At 33.1% G+C, this 24,810-nt stretch overlaps 3 protein-coding genes across 4 annotated transcripts; 2 read left to right on the top strand and 1 right to left on the bottom strand.

Annotated features, from left to right (window-relative positions):
• Positions 1 to 2,733: 2,733 nt before the first annotated feature.
• On the bottom strand, positions 2,734 to 9,474 carry LOC18606243 (electron transporter, putative (Protein of unknown function, DUF547)). 2 transcript variants are annotated; one of them, XM_007039743.3, is made up of 11 exons: positions 9,081 to 9,472; positions 8,034 to 8,109; positions 7,695 to 7,805; positions 7,103 to 7,219; positions 6,507 to 6,854; positions 5,653 to 5,975; positions 5,204 to 5,303; positions 5,023 to 5,082; positions 4,328 to 4,414; positions 3,991 to 4,131; positions 2,734 to 3,264 (listed from the first exon to the last, which is right to left on the bottom strand). In XM_007039743.3, the coding sequence occupies exons 1-11, from the start codon at positions 9,209 to 9,211 to the stop codon at positions 2,935 to 2,937; spliced, it is 1,824 nt and encodes a 607-aa protein (XP_007039805.3). In that variant the 5' UTR covers positions 9,212 to 9,472; the 3' UTR covers positions 2,734 to 2,934. The 2 variants fall into 2 exon arrangements, with proteins under 2 accessions (XP_007039805.3, XP_007039806.3); XM_007039744.3 differs by having other exon boundaries at positions 3,132 to 3,264; positions 3,966 to 4,131; positions 9,081 to 9,474.
• Positions 9,475 to 12,519: 3,045 nt separating this feature from the next.
• Positions 12,520 to 14,095, top strand: LOC18606242 (putative aquaporin TIP-type). Its single transcript, XM_007039742.3, has 3 exons — positions 12,520 to 12,756; positions 13,151 to 13,401; positions 13,565 to 14,095. Exons 1-3 carry the CDS (start codon positions 12,630 to 12,632, stop codon positions 13,937 to 13,939), a joined length of 753 nt encoding a protein of 250 aa, XP_007039804.2. The 5' UTR covers positions 12,520 to 12,629; the 3' UTR covers positions 13,940 to 14,095.
• Positions 14,096 to 21,008: 6,913 nt separating this feature from the next.
• LOC18606241 (3-hydroxyisobutyryl-CoA hydrolase-like protein 1, mitochondrial) lies at positions 21,009 to 24,525 on the top strand. Its single transcript, XM_007039740.3, has 14 exons — positions 21,009 to 21,116; positions 21,252 to 21,332; positions 21,431 to 21,499; positions 21,616 to 21,679; positions 21,911 to 21,990; positions 22,227 to 22,310; positions 22,664 to 22,748; positions 22,963 to 23,048; positions 23,155 to 23,276; positions 23,376 to 23,436; positions 23,610 to 23,708; positions 23,792 to 23,893; positions 23,968 to 24,009; positions 24,093 to 24,525. The coding sequence occupies exons 1-14, from the start codon at positions 21,009 to 21,011 to the stop codon at positions 24,204 to 24,206; spliced, it is 1,197 nt and encodes a 398-aa protein (XP_007039802.3). The 3' UTR covers positions 24,207 to 24,525.
• Positions 24,526 to 24,810: the final 285 nt, after the last annotated feature.

The following is a 24,810-nucleotide window of genomic DNA, read 5'->3' as shown; positions in this document are numbered from 1 at the left end:
AAATTCCTTTATTACAATTTCCAATCTTTTAGTTCTAAATGAAATTCTTTGTTTTCCACGCTTACGAATCTCATCCGTACAAATTTGAAATAAGATTTTGATAGTGATCATATCCCACTTTACATTATGTTTTGATTTTTCTGAAATTTCAAAATTAGGTAGAGGCATTTCTTAGTTAACCATAAACTATAATAAGACATATAAAGCAATAAATCTTGTGTCATCACTGTCCAAGAATTGATCATTTGCCAACATGGTCCATTAGGACCGCATATGAATTACACCAAATACAACTAAACCAAGATGTATAATAAGGCAAAAGATGCTCGAAATTCACACAAGTCTATATCACTCACAAATCATCTGATATGACTCCAAATCCTGCATAACATTCAGAGACACTTCCAGCAAAACTCAAAAATAAGTAAATTAATATGAATCATATCCACAAAAAATACAATAGTTTATAGAAAAGTGATAGTTATTTATTTGGATATATTTTTAATCATTTCCAACTTTAATAAAGTTTGATACATATCATACCTCAATATATTTACCTACACTTTGGAATAGAAAAAAGAAAATATTGGAATAAAAGCAACCACATAAGACTATTGGGATGTAGAGTTACCCGTGCTAGTTCATCAACATCTAAACCCAAAATAAGAGATCTCTCAATCAAGATTTTTCAACAATTTTAATGGGTCTAGGATTTTTACTAGGAACCCAAAACGAAGCTTTGATTCTCTAACAATAACTCAAATGCATATCTCAAAATTAAAAGATAATTAAATTGAAAAATAAAAAGAGATTTCAGAGCCAAAAAAAAAAAACAAAAACAAAAAGAAAATAAAAAATAAAAAAAAAGAAAAAGAAGAAATATTACTTGAATGTAACTTTAAATTTAGATTTTCTTTTCTCTTAATATTTGTAAAAATAAAAACCCTCCAAATTTTGTTATTATGTTGTTGGGTTTTCTATTGTTTTTAAAAAATCTTTGCAAGAAAAGGTAAAGGAGAGAAAGATCGTGATTTACGTTGGAGATGGATGATTTGCAGAGAAAGAAAAAAGAAGGAGATGGATTGAGAGGTATTTTTGAGAACCTAATGTTAAGATTATTTTTAATAAATGGGACATTTTTGAAATAAAAGAAAATATTCTCATGAAAAGCTAGAGTGTTTTTAAAAGAAGAGAAAAAAAAACTTCTCTATAGAGCTTTTTCTAAATTTTTTTTTTTTTTTAGATTTTGTTATTTAGCTAGACTTCTACTTTTAAAAGGTAAATAAATTGAAAAAAATCGAATCAAATAAGTAATATGCAAAAAGAAAAAAATAAATAATATTTTTTAATTTTAAAAAATGCACAATTTTAGTGCGTGTTAGATAGTTTTTTAAAACAATGTTTTTTTAATAAAAGAGATAATGTGGTGTTATAAATGAGGAGTTTGACTGTAATTCTAATTATATTTTTGAAAGTTAAAGAAGAAAAAAAGTAATGATGAAGAAATGAGTTCATATATTTATAAAAAAGTATTAAATGGAATTTACATAGGTAGAATTTTCAAGCAAATAGTTGTTGCATCGATGGAAATTAAAAATATTTGATTTATGAATTAAGTGTTATTTATAAATTATTTTTGAAATTTTTTTATGATTTATTATTAATTATAAACTTTCTAGTATATAAAAATATTTTTTATATTTTTAAAAATTTACTTTAAATAGATAAGAAAATAAAGTTAACTTTTTTATAATAAAAAAATTCGTGATTAATAAAAAGTTATTTATTAAATTTTTTTATAATAATTTTATATAAATTGTTTTCCTAAATCGCTTATTTAGTATATAAAAGTAAATTTATTAAATAAATTTAACTTAATTTTAAAAATTATTATTTTTCATAAAAACTATTATTAAGTTAAAAAACTTTAAAAAAAACCAGTCCAAACATACTCATAATTTAATCTCTCTTGAAAAACAAGTTCTCCTCTTTCAAAAAATTATATTAATTTTTTTTCTCTTTTCACTAACGAGCGTGCCGAATGAAAATTACTGTTGAATTATGATTTCCAAATCCCAAATTCCAGGAGCAGTAGTAGGATATCTGATGAAACAGTAAATCTTAATCAAGCAAAACAAACACAAGGATTCTTTGGTTGATGTGAATGGATGACGAAATTTACTACGGAGAATGGGCCAACAAGGAGCACGTCCTCCATAGCATTTTTGCCGCTGACTCTGACTCTGGTGATGACAGCGGCTCCTCGTTCAGAAAGCAGCTAAGGGAACTCGACTTTTTCGTTTCTACAGGTACGGTGATGCTTGATGACTTGGAGAAACAGAGTGATGATAGTGAAGGGATTTTAGCGACAGGTTTTGGGAGGAGGATCGAGGAAGGGGCACTGAGGATGGAAAAGGAAAGGGCGAAGAAGAAAAATCATGAGGTTGGGGATTGGAAATTTGGAATAAACTTGCTTGAGAGTATTGTTAATTACTCAATTGAAGCACGAGGAAGGTATTGTTAATTACTCAATTGAAGCAAAGATTATGTCCAAGAATATGGGAATGGGGTTTAACGATTTCAACGAGCAGTTTGAGGAGAACGAGGGTACCATTGAGAAACCAACAGGGAGCGGGAATTATGGACCTGACAGCTTGATATTTGCAGTCAAACTAATACTACCATTAAACGCCAATATTCCAGGGTTATTACTGTCTCAAGACAATTAGGATCTCACAAGAACAAAAATGTCACTACTTATTGACTCAAGATTGAGCGACGAAGTGTTAAACTGAAACGATTGAAGATTAGGATGTACAACGAAATGGATATGGAATTACAAGTAATAATCGGATACCCACCACTCAGCCAAAAGCTGCGTTTCCATAACTTACAAGATGTCGAGAATTCTCTCTGATTGTCCAGAGTCAAAACTCACACCCACCATGGTTTCTCTGTTAAGTCTTTTGATAAAATATACCTGAACCTTGAACTATAAGGCAACCAGTCAATAACCTGTGATGGCTTCTTCTTGGATTTACCATCCATACATTTCTGTATTGAATTGTGGAGCTTTTTGTCAACATTTTCAGTAACCCAGTTCAAGAGATCATCTGAGCTGATAGAGGCTTCTTTCGCAAATCGTTCCAGCACTCTTGGTAGAAATACTTTCTTTGACTTCTTCACAACTACATTTGCTTGAAGAAACTCTCTTTTTGCAACTTCCAACTCTTCTTTAACATTTGATGCTGTGTAAACTTTTAGCTACAGACAGTAAGATGAGCAGAGAACAGGTTAAGATGGGTAGCAATGTCAAGGAAGAAAGGATGGCTTGAAAAATCAAATAATATGACTTAGAAATTTACGACTATAACATCCTCATGTTATTAACTACCAAGATGATCTATTAATGAGACAAAAGTAACTAGATAAGTTTCTGGTTGACCTTGACATTCTAAGTTGAAAACACATACTGAAGGAAGCACTATTTGGACTATTTCAGTTCCCCAATATCTCTGTTTCAAACTCCAACTACTCCTTCCCGGGAAAAAAACTGATTTAGCAGTTCAATATCTGCATATGGTATATCATCCAGATACTGTACAAAAGCTGATCCAATCCCTTGACTTCTGCAGCAAATTTTTATGAACTAGTACAAGGTGCATCAATATGCATGTGTAGTAAGACAGCACTTAAAATCCAAAAGATTACTATCATGTACTGATTTTTCTTTCCGTGGGGGTGGGATGGAGGCAGGGTGGCAGGAGAACCATAAAGAACAAAGAAGTAGATTCATCATAATTCAGAATACAGTTGGATTCGATCTCCAGGTGATGTAAAAACAACATATTCATTCCCCAAATACTGTGATATTCCTGAATGCTTGTCAAAACTAAACTCTATTAAGCACTGAAATGAATCAATTATAAGTAGTCTGACAATCTTTGAAAGTCATACTTCATTACCATCTTAAAGAGAAGTAGAAGTTACCACAGGATCAGAAAATGCTCCAGTACAGAGAGCAAAGCAAGCAAGTGGTTGGGAATGTGGAAGACCAAATTTTGAACTGATAAATTGCCTTTCTTCACCAGATTTTTTCCTTAAGGCAGCGGAGAGGATGGTCTCCAGCCACTGTTGTTTAAACAAAAGCAGATAAAACATGTGAATATCTGGAAATTGGTATTTTCCCATGCATCAAACGAAGCTATGGTAGGAGATTTCCACTACAAGAATTATTATAAACAATTAAATAAAATCTATTCCTATTTTCAGGACGTTAGCGAAATATTAACCCATTTCTAGCACTCTTAGTTGTGAAAAGTAATACCCGTCCAACTCTGGGTGTACGGAAACAAAATATTGACTGCTCTATGGCATTTGCACTTATGATATGGCCACCAATGTTGTATGCAGCCTGCACTATACAGAAAAACCTATCAGTTTTATGGTCTAATAACTGACTAAATCAAAATGAAAGAATACTGAAGGTGCAACCTCTCTCCTAGCATATACAGACATGCAAAATAAAAGGAGATAAACCCACCCAAAGTGAGATTCACAAATCCTTCAAGAGATGATCATAGGAGATATTGCCAGTTCAGTAAAGTTCACAAAGGAGTACCTTTTGTTAGAGTAATTGACAGTTGGATATCATTGAAGATTGCGTGAAAAGACTTTACAGTGAACAGGGTTTGGTATCTTTATGATTTAGCTCCATATGATCCTATTTCTAGCTCAAATATTGCTGCTGCTTGCTACCAACAGTTCTTTGGAGAAATCATATAAAGCATCTTTCAGGAAATGCCAGCACCAGCATTACTAGTAACAAAGTGTGGAGAACAGTGCCAGGATAAAACTTTTTCGTAACAAGGTTGACAGACTTTCTTAAGATGTCATCAAATGCTTTCTATGTTTCAACATTATGTACTTTCGGAAGCCTGATCCTAAACAAATTGTTTTTGATAGATAAAGAAGTGGACACCTGAACAAATTGTTTTCGGTTTAGTTAAGTAAAAGGACTACCTTGTGAAACAAGGCTAATCGTCTCAATGAACTGTTGGGAATTCCATATGCTAAATATGCCTGCACAAGGCAAAGAAGAGAGTTAATTATAGTAAAAAGAGAAGGGCAAAATCAATGAGCTTTTAAATAGACAAAAGCTTACATGCAAAATCAATGAGCTTTTAAATAGATATAAGCTTACATGCATAACAAGGGCATTGTACACATTGATCCAGAATGCAATTTGGGAATTATATTCCATCTGACTCACTGTCACTTTTTCTAGTTGCTCCACTAGAGCTCTGAAATTGAAAAAATAATGCACACATTATGTTAGCTTTAAAGAATGTGGTGACATATAAGAGGAAACATAAGTAGGTTAACAAAAACAGGGAATATTAAACCTGAAAATGATTTGTATCACATAAGCAAAAGGTAGAAGTTTCTCTAAAATTGCTTGAGCCAAGGGAATACTTTCGATCAAGATTTATGCTGCAATGTGCACCTTAATTTCCTCAACACATAGCATTCCTCTATTTTGCTTTTCTTTCACCCTTCTCCCCCCCCCCCCCCTCTCTCTCTCTCTCTCTCTATCTATCTAATTATCTCTCTTTACTTATGTAGTTATGTATGTATCTATAATAAACCAACCTGTAGTTACTAATGGCATAAGATGCACGAGAAAATTGGCTCTTATCAGTTGATATCCAAGATATTTCAACATTGGACGTGCAAGAGAAATCCTGGTCCTCTCCAACGCCACGTCGAGGAAGTACAACATTAGTTGATGACCTTGACAATAAAGGTGACCGGTTTTTCTCAGAATTCATAGATGTTGCACTACGAAGCCAGCAATATACCGCAGCCATACACCTGACCATTTCCTCAGACAACTTGCTTGGACATTGGTACAGATGATCTTTCAGACTTCGCAGCACTGAAGTTTTCTCCATACTCTGAACCTTTTCATGAGCCTGAAAAATAAATGAGGATAAGAAAGTCTGGACAAACACATGCATGGCATTATATGACCTGCAGTTGAAATGTGCCCTTCCCTTTTAGATGGCATGCAGAGTGTGAGATAGCAGTTGCAGAAGATGCCCAACCATCTATGGCGTTAAAGCCCTCAATACTAAGAACTGATTTTATGATGCATGAGAAACTGACGATTGTCCTTTATAAGTCAAATCAAAATGATTTTCAGGAATTACAACAAGCTTCTTTCTAAGAGCCATCTAGTATGGATAGAACTACTAAAACTTTTAAAGTCAACAGAAATTACTATGATTTGTGTGCTCCCACTGTTTGTACTGTAATTCTTCCTTCATAATCATCGAATACTCAATCACAGTATGACAAAACATCTGCATTCAAGCCAAGCCTACCTTTGACACAAAACTCCTAAAACTCCTTAATTTTCACAAACTAATGCCAGAATTAGCTATAAAATGAACAATAAAAGCACGTAAATGAAAAAGAAAATTAGAGTACCGAATATTCCCTACCTTAACTGGGTGTGAACATGTCTTGTCAAATAGCGTGTCATCTTTTCCACAGAACTGCAGAGCATCAACACTTCTAGAGGTTCTTTTCCCCGAGTCATTTGTGGAAACTAGAGCTTGCAAGGGTCTCAGAGGAAACTTTTTTGATGAACAAAATGCACTTGAAATAATACTCGGGTGTTTCCTTGATGTATGCTTTGTATGGGCAGGAGAAGCCTTGCCTGAGCTTTGTTCAGAAGGGGGGCGACTAACACAGTGGTCAAAAATACTCCTGTACAGAGAGAGTACATGTTGCTCACGGTTTGCAACCTCTTCCTCAAGTAACTCGATCTCTGCAATCAATTCCTTGGTCTGAAACCAACCAATAGTTGTCAAGTTATTTTCAAGCAGGGTGCCCTCCACATAACTCACTATGGATTTATAAATATTTGATATTAAACATTTAAAAATATCTCAAGGGTATCAATAAGTAGATGCAGGCAATTTAAAGTATCAAGTTTAGGGAAATTTTGGGAAATATTTTACATGTTGAATAGTAATTTACTAAGGATCAGTTTTAAGCAACAGCTCAGAAGTTACTTTCTCACGGGTAGCATTACCTGTGCTGCAAAATGCCTGTGTCCTGGAGATAAAGTGCTTGAAGCCCTCCCCATTGCTCTCTCAAGTGTAATTCGCATAGATTTTTCTTGTTGCAAACGTAACTGCAGCAGCTCAATCTGAAAATTGGAAAACCATGGTTATGCTATTGCTAAAAATTATGCAGCGAAGAAATCATGAGACAATCATTCAACATTAATAAGTCACTGATGCCATTGTTTTATGTGCACAAGAAGTCTCTCATAGAATACATAAAGGTCATTAGCCATTTAACCAACCAAAGTGGAACTAAAAGGGTTCACCCTCACCAGAGAATACTGACTTAAAGTGACTATTTCAATATTTAAATCTGCAGCTATTCAAACAAACACTTCCAGTATTTCAAAGATTTTTTCACATATATACATATGACACAATAATTGTTTTCTGTATTTGCAGTATGATGTTAAAAATCCATTTCAGTCATCTATATGAAGGAAAGTTGTGAGAACCGAGAAGCAGGGTTACACCTTGTATCATCTCAGCCACCTATATATGTTTTATTTACAGGACGAACATTCTAGTCAAATAAAGCAATCTTATTTCAAGGCTTACATCTTTCTCCAAAGAGGCTCGCTGGTTCAACGAAGTGTTCTTATTGCTATAAGCAGACCGGTCGTGAAAAGGACTTCGAGTCCTATAAGTCCTTGTTGATAGTGGAGATGCCTGCAATGTTCATATTCGAAAAACAATAAAAAAGTAAACAAAGAAGAAGAAGAAGAAGAAGAAGAACTATTCATGATTCTCATTCAATACTGCAATACATGGCTATACGTATCTTCAGTCGACTATGAAGGTAAGCACTGGAAATGCTTGAGGGCAAAATGATAACATGAGATAGCCACAATTTTGGCATTGATTAGGACCGAGTTAAAGCTACAATTGTATTCTCACATGTAGTTCATTGTGCTCTTTCTTGATGGAATGCAAAACTCCACCTCTTGAAGCATCCAAGTTTTTGTCCGATGCACTGGAAGTAAAGCAAGAATAATACTGAAACAGTTAGAATGAAAATTAACTGAATCTGATAATTACAGTCAGCTGTGGGAAGAATATATGTTAAAAAATTGGACTCCAAAAGTTAACAAAATAAACCCTTGTCAGAATTTATGGCTAATTACAAGAACTGCAATTTGTCAAAGCATTCATTGAGGACCTCCTTATTTGTCACTTCACAAACAGAGCAAAGATCAATGAAGCTTGCTGCTGAATCCAAGGCCTAAGAGAAGCAGAATGGTGAAAAGCTAAAAACATAAAGTGTAATTTCTGATGCTATAATTTCTAAACCACTATGCTAAAAATTACTGAGGTAATTAGATCAAATTCTAAGGTTCATAGCTCCATGCTCAGAACTTAGCAATCAAACCAGTCCTTACGCATCGGGAGTCAGGACAGAAGGAAAAAATCAATCATTCTCCTAAACCTTGTTTCATTTAACTTGCCAGCTCAACTCATTTGAGCCGTAAGCCAAAGCCAAGAAGGGATATTCATGCATCCCATTGCACCATATTCTAACTTATTAGATCCAAATCTTTCACTTGCTCAGATGACATCAAGTTATAGGCACGCTAAGAGTCTAACCTCGTGAAAATACCACATTAGAAGAGAAAAAAAAATTGCAAACACATCAAGTCCAAAGAAAGATTAATACTTAAAACTCCTGAAAAATTGACTTAGTTAAAATTAACTTAAAATAATTCCCATGATAAGAATACTTCCAAGCAAGGAACAGTGTCCTCCGAATTTAAAACTGATAAATTTGAAATTAGCCCCTTCTATTTTTTTTCTTTTTAAAGCTGCTAACACCCTTTTGTCCTTTACATACCAAGAAAAATGGAAATCCTCAAAACTCCAAGAAACTTGATTCCGTTCTCAGTTGATTATTGCCAACAAGTTGACACAACAGCATAATAAACTTGAAACTTGTACGGTGAATGTTACCTCTTAGAGCGCCTATGTTGAGACTGAACATGCGGATGTGACCAAGAAGTATCTTCAGTCACTTTCTTCGCTCCTCCTGCTGCAGCTGCTGCTTCCTGATCTAAACCAAAACCATCCATTTTCCCAGTCATCAACTCCACACACTAATCCAGGCTCTCACATTCTTTAACTCTATAGCATATGATAAGGATTTACTATTTATTATGTTCTTGCACACAAACAATCAAAGAACAAGTTTACATGTGACAAAAATAAATAACACCCGACCGAGATTCTATATGATGTTGTAATAAAAGGGGCAAGACTTAAGAGATAGTTCATCAAATGGGGTATGCTGTTAATGAATTCAAACTACAAAGGAACTCTGAAGGCTCACATTTAAAAATGGAAGTTTGTAAAGATAAAGAGAATGTGAAGTGAAAAAGGCAAAACTACCCCCCCAATGGGACCTGGTAGTTGCCTGCCTAGAATTCAATTGATCACTTCAGAGTTGTTGAGTGCATTCAATGTGAGGAGTTATTTCGCCTGATCTTTTCCCTCTCTCTCTCTCTCTCTTTTCATCTCCAGAAAAGTGAATTTCAGAAAACTACCGTTAGAATTTTGAAAATGAGAAAGTTGCAACTCAGTGGGGTTTCCAAAGTGTGTGGCTACTCTCCATTCTTCCACTGACTGACTTTCGACCCGCCAGAATACTGTTGCCTGTTGAACGTCAGTCAGGATAGTTAATAAGGTTAAAACAATAAAACCATGCAATAGAAAATTAAGTGATTCTAACAAAATTCAAGATGAGGTAAAAGTTTTTTTGGTGAATCATGTCCAATTAATTTGCATCTAAAGAATTCGGAGCCATTAAAACTTTTTTGTAGTATAAGGGTGAAATATACATTATTACATTATCAGATTGACACAGGAAAGTCATCAGCAATCAGTTTTTCCGTATTCATTGAATGGAAAGGTTTATGTTTCTTTTACAAGCTTTCCATGTAATTCTAGAATGGTACCATAATGTTATTTACATATGAGATTTCACCTAACAATTAGACATGAGTGCATGACCTCGTTCATGACAAAGCATCCAAGCCTTAACTTTAATATATATAATAATAATAACTGGTTACAATCTATGCTCGATGCCACGTTGTGAAGTATGAGTTGACAATTGACATGTGTCTCTCCCCTTGTGCTGAATTTTGATTAGAACCTCGAGAAAGCCCGTTATATTTTCAAAAAGAAAAGAAACCCATTGTTTTTTAATTCAAAAAGAAGAAAAAGACTGGAAATAGAGATCGAAGCCAAGGCTACTGCCTGTCTATTGTCACATTACGCTCCATGTGTAACTGACTATCTAGCACAATGAAATCGAATGAATGCAGCAATTTAGTATTTGAAAGTCATACTCATGTCTTGTCCTTTTCAAATCCACCATGACCACTCCTTTAACACACACTAATTTTGCAACTAATTTTCCATTAAACACAAAAAATTACAGTTAAAAGAACATGAAAACACAATCTAATTTGCCTGCCATATATAGTAGTGCTACATATTTGATTTGGGTAACAAAGATCAATTATTCAAGCATTCACACAATCACACTGTACCCACCACAAATTATAACTTTTTAGTACTAACCAGCTACAGGCCATGGAACCATTGATGCCCTTGCAGTCAAAGTTAAACTCAGGAAGGACTTGGTCCCAACAAAATGCTTGGTTTATGCCTAGTTATGAGCTATATCTAGGGTCGAGGGTGTTATCAATTTTGTCTTGATTGAAATGTTTTCGTTTATTTAGTAATAACAATAAATGACTTGCAAAAAGTAGGTCATTATTCGGCTATATGATTATCAGGTTTTTTTTGGTTCATGAAAGCACTGTTTCTTCTAATCTTTGCAACAAAAAAAAAAAAGTAAAAATAGACGGGGACAAGAACCTGAAAGCGTTGAGTTGTGCATGTTTCTCATCTTCGCTTGTTGCAAGTTCCTAACCATGTTGATCCTCAAATGGATATCTTTTTTTTAATTAATTCTCGCAAGTGGTGGATAATTAATTCTTATCTTTTATTTTTCTCGGAGTCAAATTAATTACGGCATAAATCCCTGTTTAAAATTGATAGAAAAAAAGAAGAACGAAATCCCAACCTAATTCAATCCAACTCAAATGAAACATTTTACATATAATTATGATAAGTATGAATCTATGCCTTGTTGTATTTATTGTAATGTAATTAATTAAGCTGGCCTTCAACTTCGAATGGTCATGGTTGTCATCTTTACACAAAATCTACTGATTCGTACACGAGAAGGAACAGAGGAGAAGGGACAAAAGCTGAGCAAAATTGCAATGATAAAAGCAAAGCACCAACTCTCCAGCGAGAAAGTACGACCGCCATGCATTTATTGTTACCTCCAACACAGGAAACTTGGGAGTTAAAAATTTTGACAATTTGAATGTGGAAAGCATATCATCCCTCACATTCAGGTTTAATTAACAATTGATGATAAAAAAGAATCCCAAACAAATTATAAAATTAAACAAAAAAATTTTGATCTATGGGCAGATTAGAATATAGGCTAAGCATGAGATTAGCTTATGGCATCAAATCAAAATTCTACAAGTGGAAAAAGGATGTTAGGTTAACATAATTTGGAATTGCCATAAACAAAATTTTCAATCTAAAGAAATTTCCACTACGGAACGAGGCAATGAAAAGCGTTTCCACTAGTCACTACTCACCTGATCCTAGACATTATAATATCGGTTCCGAAGCGCTCCAAAAATTTTCTTTCTCAAAAAGAACTTTGAAATCTATCCACCATTTTATTTTATTGTTGTCTTCGTAATCTTGATATTTAAACAACTTTGATCTTGAAGAGATACTCGAATTAAATTAATCAAACAAACCCAGCAAGCTATTGAAATGTTCACAGGTGCACACGCATAAACATTATATATATATATATATATATATATATATAATTAAAAAGAGAAATCAACATTTTATCAGAAGAAAAGCTTGTGGAAGAAAGTTAATTTCCATGGAACTCCCCTCTTATTTTTATAATCATCGGCATCATTGTTCCAGCAACCCCATGTTATATTTAATCAAGCTAAGAGGACAATGACATCAGACATAGCTCTAGCAATAATGTTGATGGAGCATACTTTCATAGTATTCCATCACAAACATAATTATCCTTCTTAGAGTTTTTTCTTTTCCCTTTTTTTTTTAAGAAAAAATTATTGTCTATTTGTTCATAAATTACTAGTTAAGTTAGTTGTCTTATGCTCATAATTCAGATAGTTTATCAAAAGGCGGTTGGTCGGTTGCCAATCAGACGGCGCCAGTTCACTCTTGTAGGCCCAGAGTCGGTGCCGGCGATGGCTCTCTCTTCTTTAACCTACTATTTAGCTTTGTATGTATATATACACCTTCTTCATGAAACGTGAACTCACACAAAGAAAGGTGTAGATATAGGCAACAGGTTTTCTGAAAGTCTTGAGCTTAGTTTTTGAGTCTTTTTTTCTCTTTTGTTTTCGTGAGCCAAAAATGGTTAAGTTAGCTTTCGGTAGCTTTGGTGATTCTTTGAGTGTTGGGTCCTTCAAGGCTTATTTGGCTGAATTCATTGCCACCTTGCTTTTTGTCTTTGCCGGTGTTGGATCGGCTATTGCTTATGGTAAGATCGTGAGTGAATAAACTTTGTTAGGATGTTTGCTAATTATCCCTGGCTACTTTGGCTAGCTAGCTACTGTTGATGCGCTGCTTCCTCAGGCCCTGCTTTAATTCTACCTTGTTTTGAGGTCGTGTTGACCATCAATTCCAACTCCCTTCTCCCCACCTTATTTTCTCAATTAATTAGATACATGTCAGAAAAGTGGAAAACTTTCCATCCATCAAATCTACACAATTTAACCTACTGAATGGGTCCAATTTAGATTCCCTATAACTCCTATATATGTAACGTCTTGACTAAAAGATATAGTTGGTAATGTTAATCGAACTTTGGATTATAATTTGGTTCATCCTTTCATTCCATGCCAGCTGAAGGCAGTAATCTTTGATGTTTATAGGTAAGCTCACGTCCGATGCAGCTCTAGACCCACCAGGCCTTGTGGCCGTAGCCGTGGCTCATGCATTCGCCCTCTTTGTTGGGGTATCCATTGCAGCCAACATATCCGGTGGCCATTTGAATCCAGCCGTCACCTTTGGGCTAGCCGTTGGAGGCAACATCACTATCTTAACTGGTATTTTCTATTGGATTGCCCAATGCCTTGGCTCCATCGTCGCTTGCCTTCTTCTCCTGTTTGTCACCAACGGATTGGTAAGGAAGAACTTAATTATGGCAGGGTTTCTAAATGAGAACCGGTTTTGACCTTTGAGAATGCTTCAAAATATTAACGGGCTAGGCCCAAGGTCCAAGTATAAAAAGAAAAAAAATATATTGTAATTTGCTTGAATTTCTTAAATGTTGTTGAATCTTGCAGAGCATCCCAACCCACGGCGTTGCTTCAGGAATGAACGCTCTGGAAGGCGTCGTGATGGAGATTGTCATAACATTTGCCCTAGTCTACACCGTATATGCCACGGCAGCCGACCCCAAGAAGGGTTCTCTAGGGATAATCGCACCCATCGCAATTGGATTCATCGTGGGTGCAAACATTTTGGCCGCTGGTCCATTCAGTGGTGGTTCAATGAACCCAGCCCGTTCTTTTGGACCAGCTGTCGTCAGTGGGAACTTCTCTGATAATTGGATCTATTGGGTCGGCCCACTGATCGGTGGAGGGTTGGCTGGGCTGATTTATGGTGACATTTTCATTGGGTCGTATTCCCCAGCCCCGGCTTCTGAGGACTATGCTTAGAACTATTGTGGGCTTTGTTTTGTCTTAAATGCTTTGATTTCTTGCATATGGGATTTGACTTTTGAGTGTTTACATTATCGAAAGAAAGGAGCTTGCACTTGTTAATAAGGAAATGTAAATAAACCTATTTGCCTTTATGGATCTTTTCCCTGCCAATCTTCTTTGTCTAATTTCCTTTTTCATCTTTTGCATAATAAAAAACTCTTTAAGAAATGAAAAGAGCTTAGAACATATAGATACTGAACTGTTATAATTGAATTCAAAAGAAGGACAAGGTGTTCTTAATTGCATTTTAAAAGAGTGAAAAAATGATGGGTACCATTAGTCCATTACCAACGAAATAGGGATGCAATGTCTCTGCCACCTGCCTGCCTGCTCTACTTAGCTCTGTCCAGGTCCCTAGCTGTGTATTATTTGTATTTGTTGCATTGTTTCTAACGTTGATTAAAACTGATTCTTGTTGCCTTTCATGGGCCAAGGCATGGAAAATGAAGCAAGACGTGAAGGTTAAGATGAAAAGGAGGAGCCAATATACTGTGAATGTTTCATACTTTTACTAGGTTATGAACAGATCATGATTCATGTTTTCTAGGAACTTAACGTAGACAAATCTTTCCCAAGAATGCAAATGGAAAAGAAAAACCTGGAATCTTGCTTGGAAATTTGGGAATCTATATTCAAACGTGAAAGTGATGGAAGAAAAAAAAATGGACTATTCCTAAAACGTGAAAGTGATGGAATAAAATAAAAATAGACTATTCCTTTGTTTAGGTTAGGCGAAAAATCATTATTCACGTAGCAATGAAACTAATATAACAATGCCTATTGTGGTAACGTGGAAAAATTAAAAAGTTGTCATTAATACTTTTTTATTTAGGTGTGATTGGTCGTTTATTAAATTTGTTCTATTCGACGGAGTTTTAAATTGATCTTAGATCCATCTAAGAAATAATAGCCCGGTTTGTGAATTTTTAAAGTTTGATTCGGGAGTACAATTACCCCCGAAAAATGGTTAGTATACCCGTGACGTCCATTCCATGAATAGTATCATCTAATCATATGCTATTCTATAGAAGCCTTAATTTTTAAATTTATTTCATTATGTTTCTTTAATTATTGTTTATTTGCTTTATTCTTTATTTTATTAGATAATTAAAACATTTCATTTGGTTTTATGAGTGTGGCGTGCACATAATGCAATTATAAACTGCATGGCATAAAATCCGAAAAATGCCAAACAAAAATCTTTTTATTGAGGATGTTTTTCAAATCTGCCCATCATACTGGTGGGATCTAAAGATATTCTCTCACTTAGAGAATTACCCAAAAAATCACATTTGCAAGTTTAATGAATAAATCCCATCATTGGAGTAATCATTCGCGTCTGAAAATAATATTTTTCATAAATGCAAACCTTAATACAAGTGAGAGTTTTTTATTAAAGACATTCTCTAAGCCTTTCCATTACATTGGTGAGACTCGAAGGTATCATTTCACCTAAAAAAATTTTCAAAGAAACTTCCTTTAGAAAGATCCCTCGAAAAGTCCCATCATCGGGGCTTCTACTCGTATACAAAATATGTCTACATGCCATGACATTTAACGGTGCAATGATGAGGTACGATGTGCCCGTAAATTTCAATATTTGTTTATTAACCTTCCGACAACTCTTTTGTTATTTCTTTGAAATTTCTTTATATTATTTTTCTTTGTATGCATATATATATATATATATATATATATATCATGGATAAATATGTTATATTTATTATTTTATTTAACTATATTTTTTGTTTCATTTTAGTATATATTTTTACATTTAAGTATTTATCTATTTTTGCTGTATAAATTTTCCTTTTTACCTAAATACTATTTTTTAAACCAAATATCTCATTTCATGATTATTATTTATGTTTTTTTTATTTTTATAAATCAATTTCTTTCCTATTTTTTATTAACCTAACCTATTTTCTTTTTGACTAACTATTTTTTTTTTATCTTTTCGCATAAATCTATTTTATATTTGCCTTTTATATTTTAGTTGTGTTGACCATTGTGAATTTACCATCATTGAAAGTTTTATTATTTGTTACTATTTATTTATTATCTTCATTATTTCTTTACTTCTTTTATTTTTATATCTTGCTTAATTAATAATTAGGTTAATATATTTTCATTTATTTAAGATTAGAAACATCGATATTCGATATTGAGAACATTTCATTGTACTGGTGGGACCTTTATCTAAAAAATTTCATTCGAAATTGTGACTTCTCATGCTCCATATGAACATTTCATCATCGGCATTGACCTTAAAATAATCCTTATATTTATATATTTATAATTTCATACTATGTTATATTCTTTTATTTTCTATATATACCTATATATATTAATTTGTATAATTAAATATTTTATTTCTATTACATACCTAACTTATTCTTATTATTAAAAAAATATTTTATTTACTTTTATTTATTTAACTCATTTTCATATGATTATCTATTTTAATATTATTTTCAATCCCTACTCGATCTATTTTTCTTGTGACTAAATATCTTTTAATTTTTTTTACATTTTTATATATTTCCTTTCCTTTAGCTAAATTAATTTTTTCATAACTAACTATTATTTTACTTAGTTCTACTTTTTAATGTCAAATATTTATTTATTTCTCTCATATATTTTATTTTTAACTTAGATCTACTATTATTAGTTTTTAGATTAAACATTCATTTTTTATATATATACACCTATATTCTATCTAACTAAATCTATTATTTTATAATTAAATATTTATTCATATTTTTTCGTTTATAGCTTTATATATTTTATTTTTATTTTTTTACTTTAAGACATCATAAAATTTTAATAACATATTTTTATTTAAACTAAACAAACTTTTAAACAACAAATTTTTTTAGGTTAGATAAGTGGGCAAGCCCCAATAAACACAATCAAAACCCACTAACAAAATATAGGGTTTTACCTCACTCGGCCAAGAGCAATTCACAAGAAGGAAGCTTGTCTGTTATGGTCCACCAAGTCTTCTTCCAAAATGCACCGTTTGGTGCCCACAACGCAACTCCCTTTCTTTCCTCAAAACGACATCTTCTTGCGCTAGGATTTGTCTTCCCTTCACTCTTTCAAAACGACACCGTTTAGACTTGTAACCTTAAGTATAAATTCTTTCTTTTCTCTCTTTTTTCCTTATTTATCTTTTTCACTTTCTCTCTCTAATTGTGTGCTCCTCTCCTTTTTCTTTAACCCAAAGCTTTCTCTCACTCTTCTGAAACCCTAGCCTTCCAAATCCTCTAGCTCTCTCACAACCAATCAGTAGTCTTGAAAACCCACTAAATCCGAAACCAAAGCTCTCCCAAAACCATAAAAATCCCAACAGAAAAGAAAGAGCCAAAAAGAAATCCCCCGCCAAACCTGCTGATTTTTGTTTCTTAGTTATTTTGGCTATTTTTGGTTTCTTTTATTTGGTTTTGCTTTTGATTGTGGTTGTTAGCTGCTGATAAAGGTGAGTAAATGGGTGGATTGGCTGGTTTGATCCACTATACCTAAGGACCAAATGGATCAATTATTTTTAAAAAATAAACCAAAATCGACCAAATATAAAGGAAGACTAAACCAACCAAATATAGAATTGGTTTAGTTTTTCGATTTTGGACCAATGGACCAAAATTTTATCACCTTTTTTTTTTTTACAAATTATAATATTAAAACTCATAAACTTCATCCATAATTATATGTATATATGAAATTAATAATATATCTTATATGTTATAATGTTTCATATCAAAATCTGTATAAATAATAACTAATTATAAACAATATGTTATAAAATCTAAGGTGATAGCTAATAAACTTATTAAGTGTAATCATATAAATAAAGTTTAGTATATATTATAGTAATGCTTATGTATAAATTAAATATATATATATATATATATAATTAATGATACAAATTATATGTTAAAATGTTTTATATAACCATATAAATAAAGTTTATTATAAGTTATAGTAATGCTTATGTATAAATTAAATATAGAGAAAATTATGAAGAATAACCTTTCTTGATAAGGGTATTTCAAAAATAATCATCAAAATAAATTTAACTATTTTTAGCTATATTTAGTCATGACTTGACAAAAATACCCTTAAAACTATTTCAAATAAATTAAACCATTCATCATAATTTTTTTCCATTTGTGCTTCCGATTTATCTCTCACCATCTTGCTCTCTTTAATTTTATCGATTTCTCTCTTCGGCATTCGTCTACTACGCTCCGATTTCTCTTTTTCGCGTTTTCATATTTCTCTTTCCTGCGCTATCAAGACATCAAGCGATGGTTTTGATGTGTTTGGGTGGATGGCTATTTGAGAAATTTGATTTTTAGGTATTTTGGATAAAACTAAAATGGTAGAAATGATCACAGATGTTTGAAATAGCTTTTAATTGGATCAATTCGGGACCTAGACACCAATAAACTCAAAATTTTGAAACTTATAAATCTAGGTTTTCAAATGAATTTTTTTTTAATTTTTAGTCGAAATAGATGTTTTATATAAGAAAATTTGTGTTTTGATTTATGAAAACATATTAGAAACACTTTAATCGGTGCCAAATTATAAAAAAATAAAAAAAAATGAAAAGAGTTAAGAAGATTTGAAATTTTGGTTCGTAATTAACAATAACATTTTAACTATTAAAGTGTAACAAAATGTTTTTGAATATGACGTGTAACAACAATATTTTTTTTAATATGGCGTGTAACAACCTAATTATGACGTGTAACAACCTAACTATGATGTGTCACATGTTTTTGTACATGACATGTAACAACATAACCATGCCGTGTTACATGTTTTTGTACATTGCGTTTAACAACCTAACTATAGCGTGTCACAACCTAACCATGGCGTGTCACATGTTTTTGTACATGGCGTGTCACATGTTTTTGTACATGACGTGTAACAACCTAACCATGTCATGTAACATGTTTTTATACATGGCGTGTAACATCATGACGTGTAATTTCATTAAGAGTAATTTTGTCCAACTTAGTTAAAATTAGTTAAAATTATAAAGAGGGTTATTTTTGCAAACATCTTATCTATAAGGGTTATTTTTTAAAATGCCCCTTAAATATATGTATATGTAATATATGACTTTATATATATATGAAATTAATGACATAATTTATATGTTATAATATTTTATATCAAAGTTTGTATAAATAATAACTAATTATAAACAATATGTTATAAAATCTAAGGTGATAATTAATAAAGTTATTAAGTATAATCATATAAATAAAGTTTATTATAAATTATAGTAATGCTCATGTATAAATTAAATATATGTATATATAATATATTTATACAATTATATATATATTCATAATATTTTATATTATGAAACATTACTAAGATGTAATAATTATAACATATTAATATGTAGGATATTTACTATCATATATTATAATATTAACATATAACTTATATCATTTAAAATATATAACTTGTAATTTCATATTAATACAGATTTATACAAAAATAAATTTATATAACTAATATTAAATTACTATGATTATGATTTGTATACGTACATATAATACCCTAATATATTTTAAATATATTATTAATTAAGTTTACTATCAATTTTTCTTAATATATAAAAAAATTATATATATTACTATATATATTTAAATATATAAAAAATTAGTTTGGTTTTTTGGGTGGATTGGTCCAAAAATTTTAAAACCGAGAATTGATCAAAAATCAATTGGACTAAACATTTTGGACCCATTGATTCAATGGACCAATTAGACTTAATCATTTTATCAAAATCGCATTTGGTTTGGGTGAGTAATTGATTTGGATTGATTTTGCTCACCCCTAGCTGCTGGTAGAAAGTTATAATTTTTTTTTTTGTTCTCTCAAAAAATTCCCTTTCCTTATGAAGTTTGAGGGTTTTTATAAAACTCGATTGTTTAAGTCTTTGGACAATCCAGAAGTTCTGAGCGTGATTTCATAGGTGAGGAACTCCATGTAAAAGAAAACCTAGGGGTGGTAGCCGGATGTGACCCAAATCTAGTTGCCCAAGGGGGATTAAATCCTTGTGTAGGCTATTTCTTAAGTATCGAAGTGACGGTGATTAGAAAAGCAATAAGGTAGCCATAGGGTTGAACATCTGATCACTGTCACGAACTACGCTTCTTCGCTTAAGTATGTAATAGTCCGTACGGCGCTTGAGTGAACGTTTTCATACAAACCAGCCAACAACTCGTTTATATCTAATTAAACATCATCAATAACAACAAATTAGATTAAGGCAACGTACATCGAAATTATAGGGTATACCGAATGTTATATATGCAATCATTGGAATCGAATAAAAGAAAATATTTTATTAATATGAAAATGAGTACAAACGAACCAAGATACGCCATCGTCGGGCCATAAGGGCAGCCCTAGATGATTCGATACAAACATACCTTTACTAGTGAGGTAGCCCAACAATTTGCCTACTACTCACCCCTTATAAAGAGTTTACGAGATTTTACAAATATTTTACCAATAGCTATTACAATACTTGAAATAAAGACATTCCTTTTCTACAGGGTCTTTTCCCCTAAAAACTTAATAAGTATTTCTAGAGGTGTCACAACGAGCTGTTACAATGTTTGAAAAGGAGAAATATTACAATATTTGAAAGGAGGACATTTCTCTCACAAGTACAAAAGACTCAATCTCGTATACAGCTTTACCCTGACAAAGTCCAAGACAAGGTTCGCTTATGACATTCGTGGGAGAAAGAGGCTAGGCATACTAAAACCGTCAATTTTAGTTTTTTTTTAAGAGCAATTTATTTATTTTATTTATTATTATTATTATGATTTTTACTTGAGATCCATGGGTATAGCTGTCTACACCTATGAAAGAAAAAAAAATCAATTCTTGCCTAACTAGCTTCAATATTAGATTAAATGCTCGATATAAACCATATATATATAGGCATAGCAGAGAAGCGTGGGCAAAGAGAAATTAAACAGCAAAGATGCAAAGCTTCAAAATACTAAGTGCTTTTTTTAACAAGCACCGTCGTTTTGCCTCGTTTACCAGAAGCCTGTGCTCATTCAACAGCTCTAGCCATTATGACAACTTGGTAAGCTTTTGCATGTAACAATGTATGCCTTCACATATGTTGTGTAAGCTAATAGTGGATATATTATATAATCTGTAAATTTTCTTTTTAAATTTTTTAATCAAATTAACCGAATATATATCTATGATTTTAAAGATATTAATCGAAGAGAAAGGTAGTTCACGAACTGTTATACTTAACAGACCTCATGTCCTGAATGCTCTTACTACTCCAATGGTTTGTTTTCTTACCATTTTCTTGCATTATCAAAAGTCAAAAGAGATAGAATCCAGAGATAGTTTATATTAACAAACTTATTTTTAAAAAATTATCAGGGAATTTTTCTTAATAAATTATACAAATCCTGGGAAAGGGACCCTACAGTTGATCTTGTTGTAATCAAGGTAAGTGCAAGAAACTTTTTCTTCCTCTTCGGTTTTCTAGTATTGCATTTTATTTTATTTTTTCCATCATAAACTTGAGTAATTAAAGTTGGTCACTGTTTGCTTTGTTGCTCAAGGGAAACGGCAGGGCGTTCTGTTCTGGGGGAGATGTCGTCCAGCTATATCAATTAATAAATGAAGGTGATAACAGTTTTGATTTCCCGATATTCTTATTAATTTCTTCCATACAAGCATTAATATATACAATACTGTTAGAATTCTTTGTGCTAACATAGTTTATTTACTCTACGGAAATTGCATAGTGACCATATCCGATTTAACTTGGTACTTACATCTGGGAAATTGAATTACGGGAAAATCTGATTCCTGCCATTCAACAATCTTCTAACTCAGTTTTTGCTGTGTATTCAGGGAGAGTGGAAGAATGTAAAGAATGTTTCAGGACATTTTACAGTTTCGTGTACCTTTTAGGCACATATTTAAAGCCGCAGGTGAGTCTCCTATTCTTTCTGATTCAACAACTAAATAAAGTATAACCACCAGAATCTGCAACAGTTTTTGGACTTCTCCACGACAATTTTGTGGTTTCGAGGATTTATGTCACTGGATTTTGCCTGGGAAAATGTCACACATCTACGAAACTTGAGGCTTGAGTCTCCTGTTTAACTGTTTCAGTGACTACAGTCACTCTGGATGTTTCTTTTTAATTCTTGTTTGATGCAAATAGGTGGCTATCTTGGATGGCATTACAATGGGAGGAGGTGCAGGGATTTCTGTTCATGGTTCATACCGTGTTGCGACAGATAAGACTGTACGTACTCTGGATATATGCTTTGTAAACTGTAAGAAAATCCATTACTTCAGCCAAAATCAGGGGAGATATCAACTGATTTCACTATGTTTCTCTGCCTTTTAACAAGACTGATGCTATCCGCAATCACTTAACTTTTCCCTATTGAGAAAACTTGGTGCTGGAGGGGCCTTGAAATTATTTCCTACCTTCATAGAATTTGATCAATTATAATCTCTTCTCTATAATAGTTAAGCAGCCTTTCTCCTGACCGATGTCAAGACCATTGCCTCTGCGTTTATCTGAGTTTCAGTTACCTTTTCATCAGTAAGTTTAGTTGAGAAGAAAATTTGTCTCACGGTAGATGAGTGCAGGTATTTGGTGTTCCTGAAGTTCTAATTGGTTTCCATCCCGATGCTGGGGCTTCTTATTATCTCTCACGCCTGCCAGGTTATTTAGGTAGGCTCTTAAGTTTGCACATTATTGGATTTTACAAACATTACTTTTATTATAAAAAAGGAAATATATTTTCAGCATTTGAATTTTATACCACCATTTAAGTTAAGAGGCTTTCACACTAATAGAATAGTTGTACCTTCACAAACTTCATAACCATTTCTTGCTACTGTATTACAAAAAATGTTGCTTGGCTCCTGTTGCATTTTCATCACAGGAGAATATCTGGCTCTAACCGGCGATACACTTACTGGAGAAGAAATGTTTGCTTGTGGACTTGCAACTCACTATTCACTGAGCACAGTTCGTCCATTATCTTTTGAACCTTTTCCCTTGTCGATGAGCATCAACTGTCTAACCTAGCCTGCTAATATGTGAAGATTTTTCTTCTTCTTTTTGTAATAACCAGAAGCTTCCTGTAATTGAAACGCAACTCAGTACATCAGCTAGGAAGGACTTTTCTGTTGTGGAAACTTTTCTGGCTAGATATAGTCATCCCAGATCTCCAAATTCAAGTAGTGTTCTTCACAGGTTTAAATGCATACTAACCTTTATTGTATTATAAAAATTTTCAGTTCTTAATTTCCGTGTATAGCCTGTGGTAATTTACTTTGCCCGTACCATATGCAGGATGGAGATGCTAAACAAATGTTTTGGCCATGGCACGGTTGAGGAAATTATTGCTGCTTTGGTAAGACTTAATTTCTTATTAAAGGATTTAAGATAAACCAGAAACCATAACTATAATCACTAAGGACAGCCTGGTGATCCCAACATCAAGTTGGTTTTATTGTTAGTTTAGTTGTAAAATTTTTAAAACTGAATCTGTGACAGTACTTCCTGACAACTAGTGAATTACTTCAGGAGGTTGAAGCGGCTAGATCAAAAGACAAATGGTGTATTTCAACCATGAAGAAACTAAGAGCGGCTCCACCTTTGAGCTTGAAGGTTTCCTTAAGATCTGTAAGTCCAATTCCTACTTACTCTACACATGTAGGAATTGCTCGAGTTACATTCTAATGGTTAATTAACCAACCATATAACAGATAAGAGAAGGCAGATTCCAAACTCTGGAGCAATGTCTTGCCCGGGAGTATCAGATGACACTTCAAGCTATCACTAGACAGATCTCTAATGACTTCTCTGAGGTGCGAAATAAGACCTAGTTCCTCCAAGTTGGTCTTGTAACTTTATATTGACCCCCTTTTATGCATTATATTAGGGAGTTCGGGCACGATTAGTGGATAAATGCTTTGCACCAAAGGTATTTTCCGATTTCCGTTTTCCAAACTGGTAAAATTTTGACAATAATTTGCTATTGTACTGATTATCTGACATTGCATGCAGTGGGATCCATCCTGTATGGAGAAAGTGTCTGAAGATATGGTTGACGCATACTTTTCTGCTCTTAGCGCGTATGAGCCTGAACTAGAGTTTGTATGTGAACTTCCGAGAAGCTAGCCTGACTCGTTAGGCATGTATCATGTCTTAGCTGCAGTCAAGTTGGGCAGAGACAGGACATTTAATTCCAATAATGCAACTATTACCTGTTTGATCAGCGGATCTGGATATGTGCCTCAAATTTTCTGAGTTAAGTTCCTCAGGCCATTAAAATAAAAATTTTGAAAGTTCATTAATTATTAAAGAAGCATCTGCAGAAATCATTTAGTCCACTTCCAAAACCAGGTGGAAGTACCAATTTAATTCCAGATTGGAGCTTGATGTAACATATACATGGGCACTATGTTGTTATATATATATACACATATATACATACATAATACCCGAAACTTAACTGAGACCGTTAAGCTATATATACATGGTCCTTGGTTCTGGGTTCTGAAAGAAAACTGTATTTGATCCAAGTCCCATACGGAAATGGGGAGAATAACTTTATATCACATCTTTTGTCTTTCCTATAGGTTTGGGCATTGATTCCTTTGATACGGTGAAGTGATTGAGTTAGATTTGCTTTAGAATAATGTTGAGCTGGAAGCTGGTTTTGGTCATTGGTTAAGCCATGAATGGGGGCAGTAAACTGAAAAAAAGGTTTTGTTAGTGGATC

This window comes from Theobroma cacao, chromosome 3 (assembly GCF_053813885.1).
Source record: "Theobroma cacao isolate CCN51 chromosome 3, ASM5381388v1, whole genome shotgun sequence".
In the NCBI taxonomy this organism is placed as follows: Eukaryota; Viridiplantae; Streptophyta; class Magnoliopsida; order Malvales; family Malvaceae; genus Theobroma; species Theobroma cacao.
Note: the sequence above shows the minus strand (reverse complement) of the source record. Positions and strands in the feature narration are given on the sequence as shown.